At 29.5% G+C, this 23829-nt stretch overlaps 1 protein-coding gene across 5 annotated transcripts; it reads right to left on the bottom strand.

Moving 5' to 3' along the window:
* Window positions 1–859: 859 nt before the first annotated feature.
* On the bottom strand, window positions 860–23829 carry LOC141530813 (diacylglycerol kinase theta). 5 transcript variants are annotated; one of them, XM_074248140.1, is made up of 18 exons: window positions 22422–23829; window positions 21567–22281; window positions 15582–15661; window positions 13693–13798; window positions 13375–13595; window positions 12549–12711; window positions 8469–8612; window positions 6396–6533; window positions 6069–6206; window positions 5844–5961; window positions 5579–5766; window positions 5254–5466; window positions 4768–5077; window positions 4297–4598; window positions 3745–4030; window positions 3491–3647; window positions 3253–3360; window positions 860–1153 (listed from the first exon to the last, which is right to left on the bottom strand). In XM_074248140.1, exons 2-18 carry the CDS (start codon window positions 21703–21705, stop codon window positions 1031–1033), a joined length of 2934 nt encoding a protein of 977 aa, XP_074104241.1. In that variant the 5' UTR covers window positions 21706–22281; window positions 22422–23829; the 3' UTR covers window positions 860–1030. The 5 variants fall into 5 exon arrangements, with proteins under 5 accessions (XP_074104241.1, XP_074104240.1, XP_074104243.1 ...); XM_074248139.1 differs by having other exon boundaries at window positions 21567–23829; XM_074248141.1 differs by lacking the exon at window positions 860–1153 and adding an exon at window positions 1340–2768 and having other exon boundaries at window positions 21567–23829.

Here is a 23829-nt window from a genome sequence, read left to right as displayed (position 1 = left end):
ATTTAAATATTTGTATTTTTTTTTTTTTTTAATAATAATAATAATTTATCAATAACAACTAACATTTATTATTCAGTTTTAATTAATGGCTATTAGTACGATTTTTTACTAATATTTTTGCCATTAATAGTTTGTTTTATTGTTATTGATTTATATAATTTAATTTACAATTTAACCATATACATGAAACATAATATACAATAAAGATTATTTTTTATTTATTTTGGTATTTGTCGTAATCACATTTTAACTAACGATCTAATTTAAAAAAAAAATAAAATAAAATAAAATAAAAACGTATAATTTATAATAAATTATATATGAATGTTATATTTATTGTGCAATTTTAATAATTTTAAAATCTATCCAAGTGTGTGTACTAAAAAAATATTTATCAATAAAACTACAGAGTGTGCTATGATTGTGAACATTTAAAAATGATATATATATTTATATATATTTTTTATTTATAATAATTAAACTATCTATAATTTGTAAAAAGAAATTTTTCAAATATCGAGCACTTATCATAGTAATTAATGCTTTGTGTCTGTCAATAAAATTTAAATGTAAAATAATTATTATCTAACACGTCGGTATTTAGTCATATTTCAGTAATAAATAAATATTTTTTTGTCTTTAAGTAGTTTTCATTTGAATAAAGTTGCTTGAAGGAAAGGATCCCGCGATATTCCTTTTTGCTTATTATGATTATGCATATCATATCATATCAATATACGTTGTAATAAAGTATACGTACTACTTATATTAAAAATTTCTACATATATTCGTACTATAAATATATGTATATATCGCCCGTAATAAGTCACTCAGCGTCATAAGTAATAACGATAACATATCATAGATGAATTGTTTAATAAACGTATTAAATTTATCACTGCAGTATGTTGCTGTTGTTAATGTTGTTGGCTTATTGTACAAATAAGAATCTAAGTAAACAAATGTTTATACACTGTGCGATGATTCTAAATCAGAAGCACCATAGCAGACACTGAGGATGACACCTTGCTCAGAATACCTCTGGATCCGTTGGATCATTGGATGTTGATGGTTGTGGTGGTCCTGTTGATGGCATATTTGCATCTGTATCCCGTCGCTTGACTTTACCCTTCGTCTTCTTCAGCATCGCGGCCTAATTAACGGGACAGGATCAGGGATTGCACAAAGGCGAGCGATCGATAATCATTTTTTTTTCTTTTTAAATTTTTTTCATATAACAAGGAATATATATATATATATATATATATATATATATATATATATATATATATATATATATATATATATATATATATTATAAAAGTCGCGTTTACGTTTTTAAACAAATGGAAATTCAATGATAAATATAGATAACAATAATCCGTAACATAAAAAGTTAAAGATGACACAATAACATGTGATAAAATAAATAAAAATACATATCCTACTTCAATATACGTATATAATAATAATAATAATAATAATATATAAATTATATTATAATTTATAAATAATAATAATAATAAAATACGGTGATAAATGAAGTATAATAATAATAGTATAACAACGATAGTAAAAAATACTGTTTGGAAAAATAACATGGCAAATTTATATTTATATGCATTTATCTATATAAACGTATTTGACGTTTATGTACATTTATGCATACATATATGCATAATATACGACGAGAAGCTCAAACTGCATATAGGGCAAAGGTACTGGAATTAATGGAGACAATGATAGTGGAATAAAATGTATATTTAGGGTGACTTTTAAAAATTTTTTATTTTCATTTTTTAATAAATAGTTTTATTATTACTTTAAAGCTTCATAACCCATTTTTATTTCGGTTTGAAATATCTTTAATAAAATTACTATATTCAACAATAACGATAATTAAATTTTAATTCATGAAGTTAAGATAAAAAATATTTCTATAAAAATATTCAGAGATTAGAAAATTTTAATTATATTTAATTTACTTAGAAGTGTAAGACTTTGAAATGTTTATAAGTGAACTAACTCTAATAATTATTTTTAACTTATTTACAAATAAACAGTTTATTAAAAGACATTTTACATCTGTGAATGTATCTTTAGAATTTTAAAAATCGAAAAATATTTCCATTCACGAGCTTTTTTTTTTTTTTTTTTTTTTTTTCACGTGAATTACAATAATTGTCTACTGTTGAGAAAAATGAAAATATCGAGTTTTTTTCAATCACCCTAATAAATATACATATGTACGGATGTATATATGTAATAAAAATGGAAAAATATTGTATATAATATATATATGTATATTGTATAGAGCAAGAGAGAAAGGAAATGAGAAGATACTGAGAGCTTGAGATAGAGATGAATTTGGGTAGAGTATATAGAGGTAGCATGCATCGGGGATTCGCTGGATCGACCGTATGAAAGGTTTGCCTTGTCCAAAACTCCCCTTTCTTTATTATACACTGCACGCGCATGTACTAACGCACGCGTGCACGGAGGAGTCCAGACAGAGATTGCAAACTTTGTTTATTTTTTTTTTTTTTTTTTTTTTTTTGTATTTGTTTCTATGTAATTTTAAGACTTAAGAATTTTAATAACAGACAAAAAAAAAGTTTAAAAAAAAATTAATGCGACGACCGATTTGTATTTAGCTGTTGAATTGGGATGATTTACTCGTCTGTGCACTTGCCCCCCTCCCCATTAGCCGGTTGTATTGACGGTTCTGTATTCCGACGTCGGATTTTATTTTTCTTCAACATGGTAGCCTGAAGTGAACAGAGGAATAAGGAAGATATAATTAGTAGACTGCGATTTGGGCATATGATGAAAGGGAGGATCACATGCGCTGACGGACTATTGGTTTAGCTGCTTAGGTTTAGCTTTATTAATATATTCGATGATGCTTTCTCGGATAAAATAGCCGCGGTATATACTTTTTTTCCAAATTTATTTTTAACACACTACTTGCTAGGTAATACCTATAATGATAGTTGATAGTTAACACTTAGCGTGCGACATAAATACTGTAATAATTTATAAACGTGCTGGTGATTCAATACAGCAACAGCATTAAATTCAATTTTATATCACTTTATTAAATATCCATTAAAAATTTTTTAATTAAAAATTTTTAATCAATTTATTTTATTATCAAGTATTAATTATTTTTTAGTTAAATAACTAAATGTTAATTATTTGCTGTATTGAATTAATAAATAGCTACGGTATGAAATGAAAAATGAATGTTACCTTGAGAGCAGATTTGAGAATAACTACTACACTTGGAGTCTGGGTCCATGGCTCTCCGTCGACTTGTACTGGTACATCCGAACTCAAATGAATTTTTATATGTCCACCCTGGTAATAAAAAATGACGTGAGACGTGATACTTATGTATATACTATTTGTATTTTTATAGAAGATAAGCTAAAGAAAAAAGATAGTGACAATGATTTAAAAAAAAAAAAGTTTTTTTTATTAATCTTACTTGTGCTATTCTCATAGCTGAGCGGAAACCAGATTGGATTTGTCCCAAGTGTGCAACGCCTGTAACTCCTACGACCTCTAATAAACCGTCGTAATGATTTGGTTTACGGAATTGGTCGTCTGGGCCATCGCCCCATGGCTTTGCTCCAGAACCCCAGCTACAAATTTACCACGTTATTATGTTAATATTAATGCAGTATGCATATATATTATTCATTTATTTCAGTAAATAAAATAAAAAATGTTAATGTAAACCTCTGGATGTTTAAAATAATCATTCCTTCGAGTGGCGGTAGATCAATCACTTTATTATCAACCTCCAGCCTAATTTTCCTCTGCATATCTCGGCACGTTCGATCCAACATCTTCTTTACTCCCATTTTGACGTAAACTCCTTTATTGTGCAATCGACTGTTGAATTTATCAGGATTTTCTTCCCGGGCGTTGTGGAATCCCAGGCATAGGTCCGCGTCAATACCAAGACCGAAGTAATTATTCATAACAAACATTTGTGCGTTATCTTCACTCGTAGATCCAGCTCCTTAAATATTAATTTGTTATTTTATTTTTAAGTTTTCTAGTTTTATTGTGAAAAAATATAAATTATAACTGACTCATGACAGAAACAGATATGAAGAAAAACATACAAATAAATAAATAACTCATTAAATTTTTATAAAAAAAAAATGATGACATTTTTACGTTTAATTAATAGTTTTTCAAGCTGACATTTAATTTATTAAAAATGATATGAAGGTTAATTATAAATTTAAAATGAAATGACTAATAATTGATGACTATATTTACCTGTAGCATCATCTTGATCTTGAGGATGAAATACAACAGTCCACCTGTCGAGCATAATCTCTTCAGCATCGATAACATCTCGTAGAAGATTAATTGGATCTTCGCCACCAGTATAACCGGGTCCCCAACATAATACTCGTGCAAGATCGTTACCCGTTCCTAAGGGCACAATTGCACAGGCTGGTGACGAGCACTCACTGTCTTGTCCTACATTGTCTAAACACTGTAATACCCATCCTATCGTGCCATCGCCACCGCAAACAAGTATCTTGTAATTCCTTATATGCCGAAACATATACATCCTGATGTACATGAAAGATAAACCATCCGAGCGATCGATCAGCAATATAACAAGCAAACACACAAACAATACACAAAAAATAATTAGTGTAAATATATACAGGGAGATTAAAATATTACAGATGGTGGATGATAAATAGACGGGGGTTGGAATTTAATCGATCAACTTACCCGGGAAGTGGACCACCATTGTCCAAGTCAAATACTTGGTATGGATTCAAGAGTTTGCGGAAACTGGTGACTAATTCGTGACCTTGGCATCCACCCGATTTGACGTTGACAAATACCAACAGTGGTTGGACACCCGCTGGTATCATGGTTGGTTCAATACTTGGTAGAAGCATAACCAGCAGATTTTTGTCTTCATATTTCGATTCACGTAGGATGTATAATGCACGAACGGCTTTCTCCAGGTCTTCGTAAATTATTACCATGCACCCGTGCTCATAATAAATTGGACCGATCGACTTGAATTTGTTTTCTGAATTTTTTAAAAAATTTATTTTAATAAATAATTTACTGAGATAAGAAATTAAAAAAAAAAAAAAAAAAAAAAAAATCTAGCCACTTTTTATAATCATGAATTAAAGTGATTTGATTTTTAAATTTTTATTCAATTAATCAGATTGTGTTTATGAAAAAATTAAAAAAAATTACCTATTCCTAAAAAATCAATGAGAATATTTTCATAAAGCTTCTCATTTAAGCTTGCTGGTAAATTGGCAACGTATAGTGCGACATTAGAACCGTGTGGATCTTGTTTTAATTGTAGATAAAATCTCATTAGCTCCCGTTGTCTAATAGAATCTTTTCCTAATTGTTTTAATATCTCCAATGGCTTTTCGGCAGTGTCCAACACCCTCTCCGTAACTACTCAATTAAATTATTTCAATTAGCGACATTACTTTTATTATAAATATAAAATTTTTAATTATTTGTTTTAACATTTAATATACTAAATCTAAATGATAATTATAATTACCATCACGATCCATGAGAACTTCACTGCATCTATAGTCTTCAATATTTGCGTTGGGTTGGTTAAATTGAACCAGTGCTTCACGCATAAGATCAGCTACTGTTGTTTCTTCATTTATTGTTACTGTACAATAAATTTGAAGTACATTGAGTTTACCAGGGTAGACACGAACTTCACTACTTAATTGGTCTCTGTTAAAGTAAAAACCGTAAAGATAAATATTTTTAATTTAATAAGACAAAAATAAATTATTTGTGAAAAAACAAACTTATGTCGAAGAAAAACACCTCGACGTTTGCCTTCTTTACGATGCAAATTAAGTACTGGCGTTGGATCACACAACCGCGTCTCTTCGGGCGCGTACAAATCGGTAAGATAAAAAGAACCTGTGAACACATTTAATTTTTAGAATTAAAATATCAAAATTCTTGAATAATTTTTCACTGAAAATCGAAAATGTATAATTAAATAAAAATAATAATAAAAAACGTACTCAGATGTACTTCCGTGATGTGATACGCTTTAAGAGCCGCCGCTAAAACTTCCGCTGTAGATGCTTGCCGAGGTACTGAGATTACCCGGAATATTTTTCGCTTGAGGGACAAATTGCCGTCGTAAACTTTAATCATTTCTGTAGACAGTTTAATGTTATTAAAATATTATATTTTTTATTATCTCCATTAAAAGTCCGACTTAAAATATGAGAGCCAGGAAAAAATAATTAAAGAAGGTATTATTATATAAAGAGAAAATATAAAAGAAGAGAGGAAATATATATTTTAAAAAAAAAAAAAAAAAAACAACAACAAGATAATCTCACCTTCATCACCTCGTTCTTTATCGTCCTTATCCTTTGGAGATTTAGGATCTCTATTGTGACCGGTGCTGGGTTGCATCGCGTCATCGCTGTCACGATTTTTAGTGTCTCCGCTGCTAAATTCCTCCGAAATACTTCGCGCTATAATCAAACAATAAGTTTGTCTTTTTAACCATTAAAGATAAGAAACACGACAAAAAGTTTAATAAAATAAAAGTCAAACAACAATTTTTCATAATATTATCGCAGCAAATCATCTTGCGCAGGCTTGTTTTATTTTTATTTGTCGCAATTGAGCTTATAAATATATATAAATATATAAATATATAAATATATAAATATATATTTATATAGGAATAGGAATTTATATCTTGGCAGTATAAATAGCGTTGTATTATTTATTTCAAGTTTATCAAGACGTCAACAGGATAAATATTATGAGATGCAGGATGTTTTAATTAATTAAAAATAAATTGACCATCAACTCAACTATTTTTGTAATTAATTTAATTCTTCCAATATAATATTGTTACATGTTTAATTGAGATAAATAAAAATAAATGATATATATTAATTGGCATTTAATTAAGGGTCAAAAGTTCCCCAAGTCGTAAATCATCAATTCTATTTGGTGATTTTGTTTGCGAGTGTTGTAATTGTAGCAGCTTACTGTTAATGTATAGCGCATGCCAGCAGTAATAAAATAATAACAAGAAATAATAATAATAATAATAATAATAATGCTTTCTACACAGCAATATCGTTGTCTGAATCTCCTATTTCATATGATGGGATAGAGTTGCGTGCATTTATATGAAAAGCAATCAAACCAAGTACAAACATGCAAAAATTTACACTAACAAATAAACTTGAGTACCCGGAAAAAATAAATCATAGATGTTCTATTATGACCATACATGAATTTAAACATAAATACACAGAAAAAAAAATTAACTTGAATCAAGAGAAAAATTCTTAATCCAAGAAAATAATTTTTAAGAGTTTCATTGCTAAAATCAAGACGGAAAATTCTTTAATCAAGTAAAATTTACTTGAACTAAAAAAAAATTTCTTAGTTTAGGAATTTTTCTACTCAAATCAAGAACATAAAATTCTTCAAAATTATTTGCTTAATTCAAGTAAATTTTTTTTCTGTGAATGAATTTTCAAATTATTTAAGTTCAAAAAGTATTGACAATTGAATCAATTAAAACTTAAATTTACTTAATTATTTAAAGTAAAAATTTGCTAATGTTCCTATGAAATTATATGTATGATCATGAATATGAATAATTTTTTTCGGGTATGTATTATGAAAATGAATCGTATATATGAATGTTATTGTGCTCACGGTGTTATTCCAAGTCAATAAATGAAAAAAATATAATGTATGATTGGTGATTATGAATAAATAAAACGAGACTGGGGCTGAAGTGAAAACCTACGCATTGTTGTACACCATCAATGTTGAAGTTATTGATTTTATTCTTAAACGCGTTGAGATTAAAAAAAACTATACAAATAATAACCGGCTCATCATACTGCACATGTTGTATGCTGTATGTTGAGTATTCATTTAAAGTATGATTGTGATAACATAATAGTGTAAACATGTATGTATAATAGTAGTACAGCTTTTTAAACTTTTATCCTATAGGTCTATATGTATTATCACATTATACTACTATATTAAACAATAATTATAAAGAGAAAATTAAACAATGCAACCATCTAACTATACTAGGTTATTCATTTAATATTTAATTATTTATTACACAAATAACTGCAATACTACTTGCTTAATATCGACTTTATGAAACAATTATTATTTACACACGATTAACTAAAATAAATAACTGGGTTTATATGCTAACAAACAATATCCAAAGGGTTTTAATACATATGTTGCTGTTATATTTTTTTTATTATTGTTATCATCATCATTTTTATTATTATTTTTTTTTCTTTTTTTTTTATTGATGATATAAACGAGTTAGATGCATGAAAGATAGATAGACGCGATATGCTCACAAAAACACAGTTGCACGACGATTTGGTTTTTTAAAGACTAGGTACCTCGAACATAAGGAGGGGAAGCATGACAATTTCCATGGCAGCTACGTGGAAAAACTAGTGAAAGGCGCCTGAAAGCTTCGGCTAGATGACCTGTCGCCCCAATTCGTTCGCTCTCAGCAAAATCAAATTGCTCTCTGGTGTTATCTTCAAATAAGAAGCAAACGATGTTTTTCCGAATTCGTCAGACACAACACATCACTATTCCATTATACTATGTTTTATTACTGATTACTTTTTTTTTTTTTTGTTAATCCCCTAATTTATTTATTATTTAACTTGTTTTATTGTTTGCACTGAGTAATGACTTTTGTTTAACGTTTTGTGACATAATTGTTAATTTATTTTATTTATTTGCTCTGTATTACTTGTTTAAAGTCTGCCAAATTTTAATTTACTTTTTCGTACTATTTTTATTTTAACAAAATTAATTTTAAAATAATTTACCGGTTTAATAAGTTAATATTTTTATTTATGATTATGAGCTGCAAGCTTCCACCAAACACAATGTAAAAATATTTAGACTGCAATTGTCCCAAGATGATACATGACCACACACAAATGGATTTGTCAGGGCATTTTTTTCCCAATTAAGAAATGAGTACTGTTGAAAATTTCTGAAATTTCAGCTTAGTTGTATAGATTTACGCTTAAATATTGGATTGCATATTTAAATTTAATTTAATTAAAAATTTTTATTGGATGAGAATTTTTATTAAAAAATTTAAATATTTGATTTGATAGAAAAAAAATTTTCAATGATAAAAAACATATTTAATTTTCTAAATTTTTACGAAATTGCAAAAGGTGTTTAAAATATAATTTTTAATGTAATTAGTAGACAATTGTTCAGATGAAAAAATTAACAATTTTTTTTTCTTTGGATTTTTAAAGAAAAGTAATTGAATTTACGGTTTTGAAAGATTTTAAAAATATGATAAGTTTTTTGTATTCAATGTTATGTATAAAAAGTTTAATTTACAGAAATTTCAGAGAAATTTTCTTACAGTTTATGAAACATAATACAATTTATTAATAATAGTGACAGATTTTTAATTAACTTTATTTATTTAAAAAAACGTAACCGTGCAGACAAAATACATAACACAAACCTGACTCGAGATGAACAAATTTAAACGTGAGATTATACATAAGAATAATAGATGATAAGAATATAGTATATATAAATGTATAAGTAATGAAAATAGCGATTAAGAGATAGAAATAAAATGTAAATGATAATAATAAAAAAATAGGTAAAGAATTAGAGTTATACTTTATAAACTATGTCATGGGAGATTATCATACTATTATGTGATAGTAAACTTTGTGTGTATGTTTATGACATGTGTATTCAATAGGGTGGGTCAAAAAAATCGAATAATTTATTTTTGACTTTATACTCTGAAAAATAGGTTCGTAGACACCTAAAAAGAATTCTCTCCAAGTATAAGCTCTTAATTATAACGGGAAGGTCCTCCGCTTTGCGGGTTTCTATTTTTTTCGAATAATCAGATAAAAAAATTTATATCTCGCTTCCAACTGCTTGGAAAAATATTCCGTGGTATAGATTTTGTGAGAAATTGAATGCTTTACAAAAAAGGTCTCTTATGACTTTTTCAAAAACTCAACCGATTAAAAGATATTCATAGTTGAAGTTTGGCTATTTTAAGGAAAATATTCGTTTTTATTATGAATTTTATAAGTCGATGAAAAAAATTATTTCGGATTGCGGAACTCATGATTTTGTAGGAAATTTACTGCTCTACAAAAATGGTCTCTTATGATTTTTTGATTAAGTGAAGCCGTTACGAGATATTCATCGTCAAACATTAACGAATATCAATATTTCCAGTTTTTGATCAATAATTCGATAAATTTTAATTTAAACTATGAGTTTCAGGAAAATTTACATAAATTTGAGTTTCGATCGATAAAGAAATGTTATAATAAGTTAGATAAAGAATTATTGGAATTATCATTGATTTTCCTTGGAGAAATGCCTCAAGAAAAGATTTCTTTCAAACGTCCTGGTGCTGTTCATCATGCTAGATGGATGGCTAAGGCCATTTATAGTTTAAAAATGTATCTATTCAGAGATGAATTCAAACTCTCTCAGAAAGAATTGCATGGTCTTCGTCATTTCTGTATTTTTATAGTCACATTGTATTTAAAAGCTTGGTTTTCATCAACTTCTGCAACAACTGCTGCTTATCATGACTTGCAGTTTATGAAAAATTTATTGGAGTACAAACATATCAATCCTTTGATTTCTTCAGCTACGTGTGAAAAAATGATTTCGCACTTATGGTATTTGAGCGATGAACTTGCCATTTATCACTGTTTGACGATGGCGTTCCATTAGAAGTAAAAAAAGTATTGTTGAAGCTGTTAATACTCGTGAAGGTACAGATTCTAAAGCTAAAAGATTTGTAATTGCTAAAAAGATTTGAATTCATTGGCGCAGAGAACTCTGAGTGACTTTGTGTCTAAAAAGTCATTAAATCTTTTCAAAATCTTCGATCTACCGTATGACTTTCTTGATGTCGATGTTGAATTATGGCCTACTAATGAGAGTTATCTCGAAAATAAAGAATACTTTCAACAACTAAAAGTTATCAATGATTCAGCAGAGCGAGCTGTTGCATTAGTCAGTGAATATAATCAATGCTTGACAAAAATGAAGAACAATTCCAGTACTTATTGCAAGTTGTCAAAGAACATCAAAAACATTCCCAAATTGTAATAAAAGAAATTATTTATAGTAATAGCGTACTGTTATGTTAAAAATATAGACAATTATATTGCAATTGATAATTCAATAAAAAATTTATCTATAAAAAAGTTAAATACTGGTTGTTTCTCACTTGATTCAATACTTTTCATATTAAATTTGACAAAGAAATATGTCATTCACTTCAAATTAAACTAATCATTGGCTATATGTCGAAAAAATGCTCTAATTTCTTGTTTTAATGCAATCAAACAAGCTCAAGACTGAAAACAATATTAAAAAAATTGTTTATAACATTTCTTTATCGATCGAAACTCAAATTTATGTAAATTTTCCTGAAACTCATAGTTTAAATTAAAATTTATCGAATTATTGATCAAAAACTGGAAATATTGATATTCGTTAATGTTTGACGATGAATATCTCGTAACGGCTTCACTTAATCAAAAAATCATAAGAGACCATTTTTGTAGAGCAGTAAATTTCCTACAAAATCATGAGTTCCGCAATCCGAAATAATTTTTTTTCATCGACTTATAAAATTCATAATAAAAACGAATATTTTCCTTAAAATAGCCAAACTTCAACTATGAATATCTTTTAATCGGTTGAGTTTTTGAAAAAGTCATAAGAGACCTTTTTTGTAAAGCATTCAATTTCTCACAAAATCTATGCCACGGAATATTTTTCCAAGCAGTTGGAAGCGAGATATAAATTTTTTTATCTGATTATTCGAAAAAAATAGAAACCCGCAAAGCGGAGGACCTTCCCGTTATAATTAAGAGCTTATACTTGGAGAGAATTCTTTTTAGGTGTCTACGAACCTATTTTTCAGAGTATAAAATCAAAAATAAATTATTCGATTTTTTTGACCCACCCTAGTATTCAATAATGGATATTATGATACTTAATATTGATACTAAAGTTATAGTATAAATATATATCTATTAATAATAATAACTTATGGAAGTTGTTTACTTGTAATAATTTTGTCAACAGTGTTAAACTCTTAAAGTAAGCAATAAATAAAGAGTTTTGTTTCATTGAGCATGCGTATGCCAATATAACACCTGTTTTAATATTTAATACGTAATACATATCATAAAGTAAGCCAAATAATTTTGCATTGTTTGATATTTGATATTAATAGAGGATGTAGTTTTTACAATTTTTTTTTTTTTTTTTTTTTTTTTTAATTATTATTTACTATTGATAATTATTGTTGATTGAATTATTAATAGTTTGTGATTGTATTGAGTGGTTATTGAATTTATATATAAACTACTTGACTATAAATTTGATAAATGAATTTGTTGGAACGATAAATAAAGTTTAATTGAAATACTCACGCGTTGAGATTTCTCTCCGTCGAGAATGTACACCGATGATTGCCTCCATTGGCACATCGCTTCGCGGGATGCTGATTGCGTATGGAGGTAGATAAATCGGTTCTAAACTTCCGAAGGTGCATTCTTGTCTTACGGCCGGACTTTTGCGGCAATAAGAGTGTAACTATAAATTAAATAATTTTATAATTAAGTTTTAAGTTAAAAAATTAAAGCCGTCATTAATTTTAACGAACATGAGCTGTTGGGGATTGATGTGAATTTTATAAACTGAAATATATGAGTTCAAATAAAAAAAAAAATAAGTCTGAAATAAGTAAGCAAAGAGACTTCTAGTAATAATTCGAATTAATTATATTTTTTATTTTTTTCTAATTTTTAACTTAATTGAATTTAATGCAAGTTATTTAAACTGAACTAGTTGTTAATTATTTTATCTCTTTTATTTGTATTATATATGTACTACTTCACCTCTTCTTTTTTCTTGTATAGAGGATTACATCCTTTAAATGCAATAAATAAATAATATATATATTCATAATATTTATAAAAAAAAATTATTTAAAAAATTAACCGATAACTGTATTTTAAACTTTACGATATTGACTATAAAAGTATGAATTAAAAAATTTCAATTTTCTACTCTACTAAAATTTGCATTTTATCCCTCAAGACAGTTATTAAACTTTCAATCTTGTCAAACATAAAAAAAAGTTCAAGATTAAGCTTATAGATTATGATGATTAAAAAAGTGCATTTTTCCTGAATGTTCCCGTTTCGGCAATCTCCACTCCTGCCACATAAAAAATAAGATTTATCGTGAAATTACCGTCATGCCACACCACTCGCATCGAAATCCTGACAGGCACTCAGTGGAACAGCAGCCCTTTTTGCATACAGCGCATTTTGAATTGGTCGGCAAATTTCCTTCTCGCCAGTGATGTGTATGAGTGACTGACGACAGGTCCTTTCCCGGCAGGTACGTCGCATTCTCCTTGCAATCCGCCAAAGCAAAGTCTTGACAGTCCGTGTGCACAAAGTACTCGCAAACTTTAATTTGATTTTAAAATACATAATTAATTATCAGATAAATAGATAAAAAAAACTTTATTTTTATTTTTGCAATGGTAATGAATTTTTCAATTACTTTCACAGTGTACGGATGGAGACGTGTCCTCAAGACGTTTTCGACAAACATTGCAAAATTTCTTTTTATGATGTACCGGTTCGGACCAGCAATGTGCAACCGGATTCTGGAAAAAAAAGAGAAAAATTATAATTATTGTTGTATTTATAAATTATTTTAACAATAGAAAAGTTTTTAACAAAATAAATATTCAAAATTTTGGCTTTATTATCATTTGTAAATTTAAAAATGAAGGTTGTACTGTCGATATTGCAAAAGTTTCATTTTATTTAAGTAGTAAATTTATCTGTGTAATTTCTTTTTTAAAAAAAAAAGTCGGTGAAAATTTTTGAAAGTTTTATTTATCAATTAGTATTATCATATACACTGAATCTGCATTTTTAAGAATAGGAAACATTCAGTCTGTTATTTTCCCTCATTTTATAAAAATTTGAAAGGTACTTTTTGTAAAATAAAATAAAAACTGTGATTTCTCATAAGAAAAATAAGTTGAATGCAGAGATTTTACTAGTTCTCTTAGCTCTTTAAAAATTTGAGAAAAATGTAAATTTTTAAATTTGAGAACATTAACATAATACGTGGTACAATAATCTACTAATATATAAAATTTGGTAATTATTTACAAGTGGGGCCCACCATTTTAATTTTCATTATTTTAAACAAAATTTGTTTTTGAAAATTTTAATATATATTTTTTTGAAATATACATAAAAAGAAATAAACAATAAAAAAAAAAAAAAGATTATTCCAATTTTAACAAATTTTACAAAATAAAAAAAAATTTATAAATTTTTTAGAGAGTTGTAAATTCAACTTTTTTTTTTTTTATTGTTCGTTTTTTTATGTACTTTTCAAATAAAAATATATCAAAAACATCAAAAAAGATAAAATAGAAATTTTATCGAAAAACATCAGAGCCAAAATTTTTTCCAACTTTTGAAGGCAAAAAAGCTATCGAAATCTTTATTTTTTTAAAAATAAAAAATGTTAATTTTTCACTTAGATATGGCCAAAAATAGTGTGAACTCCACTTGTAAATAATTACCACTTGTAAATAATTTACACTTGTAAAATTTCATTGAATTTTGAAGAATAATCCTCTAAAAAAATACTACCTTGAAGATTAATACCAAGATAAAATTATTTTTTGATTTTATCTTGATTTAAAAAAATTAAATCAGGATTTGTTCAGTTAAGAGAGAACAAGTGTATGGTAAAATATTACAGACAATTAAATAACGTCTGTCTGCTCAGCAATAGATATAACTACTTAATAACATCAGACAACCGGTTAACGTACGTTAAGTTATGTCTGGTTCTTAGTCTACAACGAAACCACTTAGGCAACATCAGCGTAGTGTAGTGTACCGATAACATACTTTTCTATAATCTATCATCAACTACCTCATATATTTAACTACTCGTACATACATATGTAATGTACCTCATAGGAGACATGTACAATACATATGGGTATATGTACCGATATTCTGAAAGGAGAAGTAGAGTAAGTAAAGTAAAGTAAGCTAGTGAACGATTCATTCACGTGTTGACATGTTTCATTCATCTACTGAATGAATCTTCCATTGAGTCTTTACTTGCCGCGGAACAGAGGTCGATACTGAACCTCTCGACTTAACCAAAAACCGTAACAATGCCACTACTTACCTCGTATCGTGAGAAAATTATTTTAAACATTCAACTTTACTTTTATTTATGTTTACGCTTCACTTCCTTAAGCTCCGACCTTTTCAAATTAAAGTCTTTACAACTCTACTTATTTATATTTTTATAATAACGGTAATAGTAGTACTAGTACCTGTACTTTTACTGGTAAAAAAATAAAAGTAAAAATAGTTTTGCTCTTATATTTATGTTATATATAATACCTTAATGAGGCTTGCCGCGATGCTGGAGCAGGGAGACACGACGGCCGTGAGACAGCGTTCATGCACCATGAAGTTGCAAACTGTAAAAAGTATTATTATTATTATTATTATTATTATTATTGATCGACTTCAAATTTGGTAGGAATCTTCTGTAAGAGATGTAGAAATAATCTATCAATGAATTTTACGATATCTCACGCCACAGAGGGTTGCGGGGGTAGGTATTAACAATGAAAATTTTTTATTTCAAGCTATAGCTCCTATAGACTCCAAATTTAATAGGAGTCGTCTACATGTGACACAATAATAATCTAAGAACGGATTTTACACCGAATCATCTCCAATAAAGATCGCGGGGGTGGGTGTTAACAATAAAAAATCTTAATTTTTGAAATATAGCTTCAAAAAACTGCAAATTTGGTAAGGATCTTTTATTTGTCATGTAGAGATCATCTCAATACGAATTTCAATTAATTCTACTTTCGATTCGATGGAATGTGAAACCTGTACAAGTCAAAATAATACTCCAATTAAATTTCAAGTCTAGATCTAAAACTACAATTCTATAAAGTACCCAGCGGAGCGGGCGGGTAACAGCTAGTTATTATTATTGTTATTTATCATAATTATTTTTATGATCATTATTATTTCTTAGTGTATTATACACTACTTCTTTATCTTTATTCATTGTAAATGTACACACTGTAAAAATGAATTTCGAGTCTTGACTGCTAAAGAACTTGTAGTCCTGCGGCCATTTAAATAAATACATTGCATTATTATTATTATTATTATTATTATTATTATTATTATCATTATTATTCTGAATTAACCTAATATAAATTTATGAATGTAGAATATAAAGATCTCAAATAACTAGGACAAAAGTCTTTGTGTTGGATCAACAGGAGATCAGTTTCAGGGATCATTTGAGGGGATAAAATGTATGTTGCATAATAATGTATCGAGGAAATGTATATGATAGGTGGTAGCATATAATAGAATAAAAGAATAAGACAGAGTAAGTGTAAGAGTTGAATGCTAACTGGCAGAGTTAATATTTAATGTTTGATGTTGAATGTTGAATCTAAAGTCGAAGAATCGATTAGATATTAATGTTATAATATCATTGTAGGTGGTAACGCATGAGTAGACACACATTAATATAATGCACTGTCGACATTTCTCTGGCACGTGTTTGTCTTCTCCAGTTATTATAGTTATAGTTTTATTTAATACTATACTACTGATCATGAAGCATGAGTAGCATATAATGTAAATCTTTTTGTAATTCAACTTGTTAGTTCTTTCTTCCTTCATAATCGAGGATTTCTTTCTCCTCCTCACTCTCATTATTTCACACGGTTATTCGCATGGTTGTTGCAAATCTAAATAGAATTTTATCGTAACGTCGCTCTATTTTTCAAACAATAACACTCATTGGATGACAGCACGCGACTCCGTAACGTTTGCACGCCACTCAGTGGGGTTATACGTTTCCGGTAACAAAGCTAAAATAAACCGTCCTCGTTGATGTTCTGGCTATACGCACTTCTCTTCTCTCGCTTTTTTTTTTTTGTTATTATTGTTTTTGCTACAACATGCGGCCGTATTTTTTTAATTTTATTTTTTACAGCAAACCGACTCTCATCGTCCTCCACTCACGTAAGCTATTTCAGCTGCATATTAATATATATTTTAAAAATACATAATTTTATGACGTTATAAAAGTACATTGTTTAAATGTAATCGTAATTTATTATTAAAAGGTCAAAGGGAAATTGAAAAAAATAAAAAATAAATTTAAAAAATGTAAGAAATACTTTAGTTTGTTCAGACCAATTATTCTTGTGATCAGATTTTTTAATTGATTAAAACACCCACTGGTAGCAAAAAATAATTAAATGAGTTGCTGATGGAAAAAGACTCGCTAAAAGTTTGTCATGTTATTTTAAAAAGTTTAATACGGTTAAGAAAAATTTATTAAACTATATTAAATAATGGAGTCATTTTTCTTTTACCCTGCTGCTAACTCTTCCGTAAAATCTAATTACCAACAGTAATATACAGACAAAAAAAAAAAGTTAATGTATGATGAAGCAGATTTACTTTGATCATATTAGTCTTTTTTAATTTCCGATGGCAACTTATACTTATGATTCAGCAGCTTTTACAATGATGAAAATAAAAGTTTCTCTATTTCTATGGAGTTCACATAGTCATCTGCTTTGTCATAGAGATACATGTCTTTAACTTTTATATTAGGGTGAATCATTCCAAAATCTTCCTCTTATGCCTCCAACCAAGCCTCGTTTCCTCTGATGATAAATTAATGCTCAAATTTCTTCGAGAATAATTTAGAAAATAAATGAAGGAGTTTCAATGAAAAGATTGCAAGTGACAAAATAAATTTTTTTGAGTTGTTTCAAGTACATAAAATATTGTTTTTATAGAAAAACTTAATTATTGAGCCCTTCTAGGTACTGCTATGAAATTCGGGTGAAAGTTATCAAACGAATCTTAGATTTATTATTTTTATCTCCCAGCTCATTTATTCTTTATAATGATTTTGATAAAGTATGTAGGTCGATTACATTATACTGAAAAGGGGAAGACATTTGATTCATTTTAGAAAAATTCGAGCGATGTTTATATATATTATCCCAAGAAAATGATATCATCTTTTAATTTTTTTCAAATAATTATAATCTCTAAACAGTAAAAAATTTTTATGTGTAAATTTAACATTTATTGTGTTGAATTAACACAAGAAAATGTAAAATATTTAACATAAAAATTTTTTGACGCAATGACGCAAAATTTTTTACTGTGTAGTTTTTGAGCTACCGAGTATAATTAAAGTTTTTAAATATTTTTTCGTAGAATGAATATGATATGTACATGATACTTAAAGATCGAAGTTTGTAACAGTACTCTCGGTCTCTATATTTGTTTTAACTGTCAAAGAACAATGCCGAACTGTTTTGAACAAACTCTGTGACGTTCTTTGTACATTGAACAATGTTCTTAGCCCAGTAAGTATATAGTTTGCGCATTCGTTGCGTTAGCAAGTCTGTTTTGTCTCTCCTCTGGGCAAAGATGAATGGAGTGTTTTGTGAATGTCTGCATACAATTATAAACGAACAAGAAAGAGAAATTAAAATAACGAGTGAGACTGAGGATACTGAAACAGTACAGAGTGTATACGATAGAAGAAAATTCAACACCAAAAATAATGTAAAGATAAAGAGAGATAAAAAATAGTTATGACTCAAAGAAAAAGTAGTATAACACTAAGAATACCTACTCTTAATTGCGTCAATAAATTTTAAAAGGAGTTTACCCACTTTTCTCTTTACTTCTCCTTTACAAATTTGTTATTTTTTTCCTTTTTCGAGGTTTTTTTTTTTTTTTTTTTTTTTTTTTAAAGAAAATTGCTAGTAAACTTATCCCTCGAGGAAAACTATGTATAGTGCAAGGGGCATTTGACGTCACATGACGCCGAGGGAACTGTAAGTTGTTGAAACGCGACGGCGGGTAAGGCCACGAGACCACCAGCGGAAAGAGGACGGATAGGAAGAGGTCGAGAAGGCCAACGGTAATAAAGCGACCAGGAGCAAAAAAGCCTGAGAAATATGCACTGAGCTTACTCTTTATTCTCTTTTTCTTTATTTTATTTTTTGACTTATAACTCAGAGTAACCCGCCCGCTCTGCTCTTTATACCCAAACTTTCTGTCTTATTCCCGGTCTTTTAGATTTTAAATTTATTATTATTTTTTATTAATTCAGGGGTTTTGTTTAACAAGAATGAATGCCCAGTACCCAGTGCGAGTTAGTTCTTCGGGATTTTATTTCTTTCTTTTTAAATGAGGCCACGCATGCCCTCTTGCCCCGTTATTCCTCGTTCAACAGTACCAGATCGGACTTATTTGCACACTCACAATTGAAAATCCCTCGGGATTAAAATTTATAAAATTCCTGGTTAACTGCAATATGAGTTTGTTATTATAATTATAATTTTAATATAAATTTAAAAAATATTTATTAAAACAGAAAAAAAAATAGAATCTGGGTGTGTGATTTAGAGTTTTTTTGGCAGAGATTAAATTATTGTTGGTTTTTAAATATTTTTTATTTGAAGCACGTTTGTCATGTTTGCCTCCTCACCGCCTCCGTCAACCCGGGCATCCGCTATCCGCTATTTCATTCTATATATCCTATATACATACATATATACATCTTGCTTGCTCTTTCGTGTTTTCATAGTCGAGTATCCCAATACCACCAGAGTCCCACCACTATCATCAGCATCACCACCACCACCACCCCACTCCCACGATCAATGCTCGCAAGCCAAGCGACATGGTTGCCCTCTATTCCAACTAAACATTACTCGTTCTATTCTCCCGCCGATGAAAGCTTGAGTACTTGATATGGTACTTGACGAGTGTACGACTTTTATATGTGGACACATTTATATAAATATTCTATGTATATTTTATGCTGTATGATCATCACCAAGTACTGGCACGCAAATAAAATCTAAGAAACTCATCTTTATGTCGCTAGATGTCACCAATGAAAGACGATGATAGCTGAATTGATAAAGATCAATGATAAAAAAAAAAAAAAATATTTAATTAAAAGAGTTGATAAAAAATTTTGATCGATTGTAATATTAATTATTAAATAAAAAAATAATATGAACGTCTACTCAAATAAGTTATTATAAACTTGAAAAGTAAAACGATAAAAAAAGTATCAAGTATTACTAAGCATATTAGTCACGAGAAGGCAAGCTAACGGTGGTTAGAGGGTAACAATTGTTGGTCACGAATCCACTGCAAAAATTACTGTAGGCTTTAACCCAGAAACCTAGAGGCATACATAGCGCTCAATGGGCACCATTCATTCATTGGTGTGCAGGAGGTCAGTTTCACCCTGTACTTTTAGTTGCTGATGTGCTTTATATTTCTTCCCAGACTTGAGAGAATAAATTGTATACGCAAATGAAATAATGAAATAAAAATTTTAATAATATCTAAGAGAGAAATAAAATAAATGAAAGCTGAGTTAAAAAAAAAAAAAAATAATAATAATAATAAAAAGTACTCTCGTTGATTGGAACGATAAAAATAACACAAATAAAATAAGTTTAGTAGAATAAAATAGAATAGAGTTGAGGAGAGTAGAAAAAAATAGGTTGAAATGTTTAATATCGATCATTGGGCATGTTAATTATGCCTCGTGGCACAACAAACCCGCTGAGTAGAGGGTAGGAAAATATTTTCCGTTCTATTCTGTTCCAGATCTCAGAGCCATTTGAATAGTAATATAAATATAAATATACAAGAGCCACGCTTACTCGAGCGTTACTTTTATTTGTTGATACAGTTGTTGTATTGTGTCTTTGTGTATGACTGACAAAGTTTTCTGGAAGGGCATACTAATATATATAATATAAATAATAATTTTTTTATCGTCATTATTCTCGACTTGAGTTGTATTTTACTTGGTTTTTCCAGTAAAATAGTGTAGTTTTAAATGTGCATACCCAGTGCGTATCCTCGAGGGGAGTACCTGAGGACATGACAGAGGGTGTGGGAATGTGTAGGTCACCACCCTTTCTTCCGTACAATGTATTATCGCTCCTTTGATTATTCTCGAGTGTCAAATGAAGGGCCTGAAGATCTCTGTAGAGAGAGAGAGAGAGAGCTGCTTTGGTAACGAGGTCGCGCTCTAACTTACTGTGACATTATATCTCAAGGGTGGATGTGAATCACTCGGGTGAGAATTATACGATAGGTATAGATAAATTTAATTAACCAGCAGTTGAGCCGTCGTTATGATAAAATACATAAAAAATATAAAAAGATTAAGTGGAAATTCAATGTAATGAAAAAATTTAACATTTTAGTGCTAAAAAGAGAGTAGAGTATATTAATAATAATAATAATAATAATAATAATAATGATGATGGATACCTTCGCAGATGTAGTTCCCCTGTCCAATGATGCCCCAGAGCCGATCGGTGCAGCTATGGCAGAACGTAGGTTTATGGAACGTTTTCTGTCTAAAGCTGTGCCCGTGGCTAGCTGGAGTCTTGGTCGAGGCCGACGCCATGTTCCCCGTTCCACCGCGGCGCCGTTCACGCCAGATTTTCACCGTGAAGCTACACAAGGCGCAACGCGCTACCACATTACATTTCTTCTATGTTATCTCGAAACCGTACGCGAACATTTCGCTGCTGCCAAGGGCACTCCCGTTTAACGAGTTCAAAGTGCCTAAGGCGCATTTCCGGAGGCTCGCCTTGTTGTGCCCACTACAACACAGCTGACCATCACTCTACTCCAACAGTACTTAAAATATTTTTTTTACTTATCGCGCATCCGTCAAACGGAGCGGGCCACGGGATGATGACAGTGAAATATCTCCTGGCATCGGCTCCGATTCGTAGCCGAGGGAGGGCGCACCTCGTTTACTATTCAGGCTGCTCCTATCTCACCCTGACGGAGGACCGTGCGCAAGCTCACGAGGAGCGACGCGAGCCAAACGCTTTTATACACACCAAACCTCTGATTTTTATTTTAAATGTCTCTGTACTTGAATTATTTCTTCTTCTTCTTCTTCTTCTTCTTCTTCTTCTTTTTCTTCTTCTTCTTCTTCTTCTTCTTTATTAATCACGCTTCAGACTCAATCCTGTTAGTAATAATTAAAATAATTATTAATTATTATTAATATTGATATTATTTATCACAAAACAATAACAAGAAAAATAATAACACGACGGCGACGTACGTACGACGCTCAACGTCGGTACGGCGCGGCCACTAGCTCACCATGTGATTATGCACAACACCACCACGACCCACACTTTGGTCAACGCAACGGTACTCTGAGCAGAGTAGTCCTCTATTGAATCGGCACACCACACAAGCTCCGAGAGTAAGTCCCTTCTCTCAAAGCTTTTTATGCCATTAGCAGCAAGACGTCACTAAAATCCGCGCCGACGCGACAATGCTTAATATTATATTACCCACTGACTTGTAGCTACTGAGCAGCCTTTATCAGACATGCGCCAAGGTACCCCGCGGGTTCTAAATAGCTGGGAGAAGTTTGCAAGCCTACACTACTCAGACTCCCACAATCTTACGCCGCTTTGTCTACCACGTGCCACCAAAAATGATTTAAATCACTTGGTTTTTCATTTATTATCTTTAACTTACAATATTACTCAATTATTATTATTATTATTATTATTTTTTTTTTTTTTTTTCAGGAAGACTAGTTGCTTGTTTTTAATAAATTATTTATTTATTTATTTTTAGCTAACAGCGACTCAATTATCCGTAAATATAAATCACCAGATTCTGTCATCAAGTGATTAATAATTGTGCTCCTGTTATTGTTGAAGACTTTTGGAAACTTTGGTATTAACTTATAAACTGAATTTTTCGGGTAACTATTGGAATTTTCAGGAGTTCTTGAAGCTGATACTCCATCTATAAAACGTATATGCGATAGAGCTATAGAAAAAGAATCAATGCCCGTTTGATTTGTGAAAGACATAGTTTAAATAAATTGGTTTTACAAGTATTGACTTGTAAATAAATTTTCATAAATTAACTAACTTCATTGTTACGAAAATTACGGGCTTTAAACGAGTGTACCTGATCGATATAAATCTTGGTAGTTTTATTATCACTTTTTATTGGTACTTTAGTTTATATTTGACATTATCGAAGCACGTTTAATAAATAAATAAGCTACTACTGACGATTTTTATAGTTTATTCCCAAGTTGACACTAAGGGAGCGTCATTGTAACAGAATTTAATACCTTTTTATTGATACTTTAAATGAAGTTTGATTAGGCCAATTTAATCGAGTAATCGTTGATTAGTGACGCGGTACTTTTTTATTTGCAACACTTAAACATTTTATTAATACTGAATACTATTTTATTGGAAAATAATTAAAGATCTGTGACGAAGACATGATAGAAAGTTTGCTTATGCGCGTGTCCATTACCTTTTTCGTGACATGTTAGAGGCGCGCACGTTGAAATTATTGCGCGTGCTCGTACTCAATATTTTGATCCTTGCTGAATTTTTGAGCATTGACCATTTTATTTTTTTTTTGGAAGCTATGTAATTTTATAAAATAACAAAAATATTCTTTAATTTATTGTTTGTAATTTTGGCTATTATTTCTACTGTTGTATTTATTATTATTATTATTATCATAC

This window comes from Cotesia typhae, unplaced genomic scaffold (assembly GCF_013202065.1).
Source record: "Cotesia typhae breed Kobodo isofemale line unplaced genomic scaffold, CoteBio_Ctyphae contig_5, whole genome shotgun sequence".
Classification (NCBI taxonomy): domain Eukaryota; kingdom Metazoa; phylum Arthropoda; class Insecta; order Hymenoptera; family Braconidae; genus Cotesia; species Cotesia typhae.
Note: the sequence above shows the minus strand (reverse complement) of the source record. Positions and strands in the feature narration are given on the sequence as shown.

What these genes read in the sequence shown, in the direction of transcription:
- LOC141530813 (XM_074248139.1), bottom strand. Translation starts at nt 21,705, where the DNA reads ATGGCGTCGGCCTCGACCAAGACTCCAGCTAGCCACGGGCACAGCTTT. An exon ending in GGTGTTTTTCTTCGACATAA is followed by an intron (nt 5,767 to 5,843) that starts GTTTGTTTTTTC and finishes TTACTTTAACAG; the next exon opens with AGACCAATTAAGTAGTGAAG. An exon ending in CAGCTATGAGAATAGCACAA is followed by an intron (nt 3,361 to 3,490) that starts GTAAGATTAATA and finishes TTTTATTACCAG; the next exon opens with GGTGGACATATAAAAATTCA.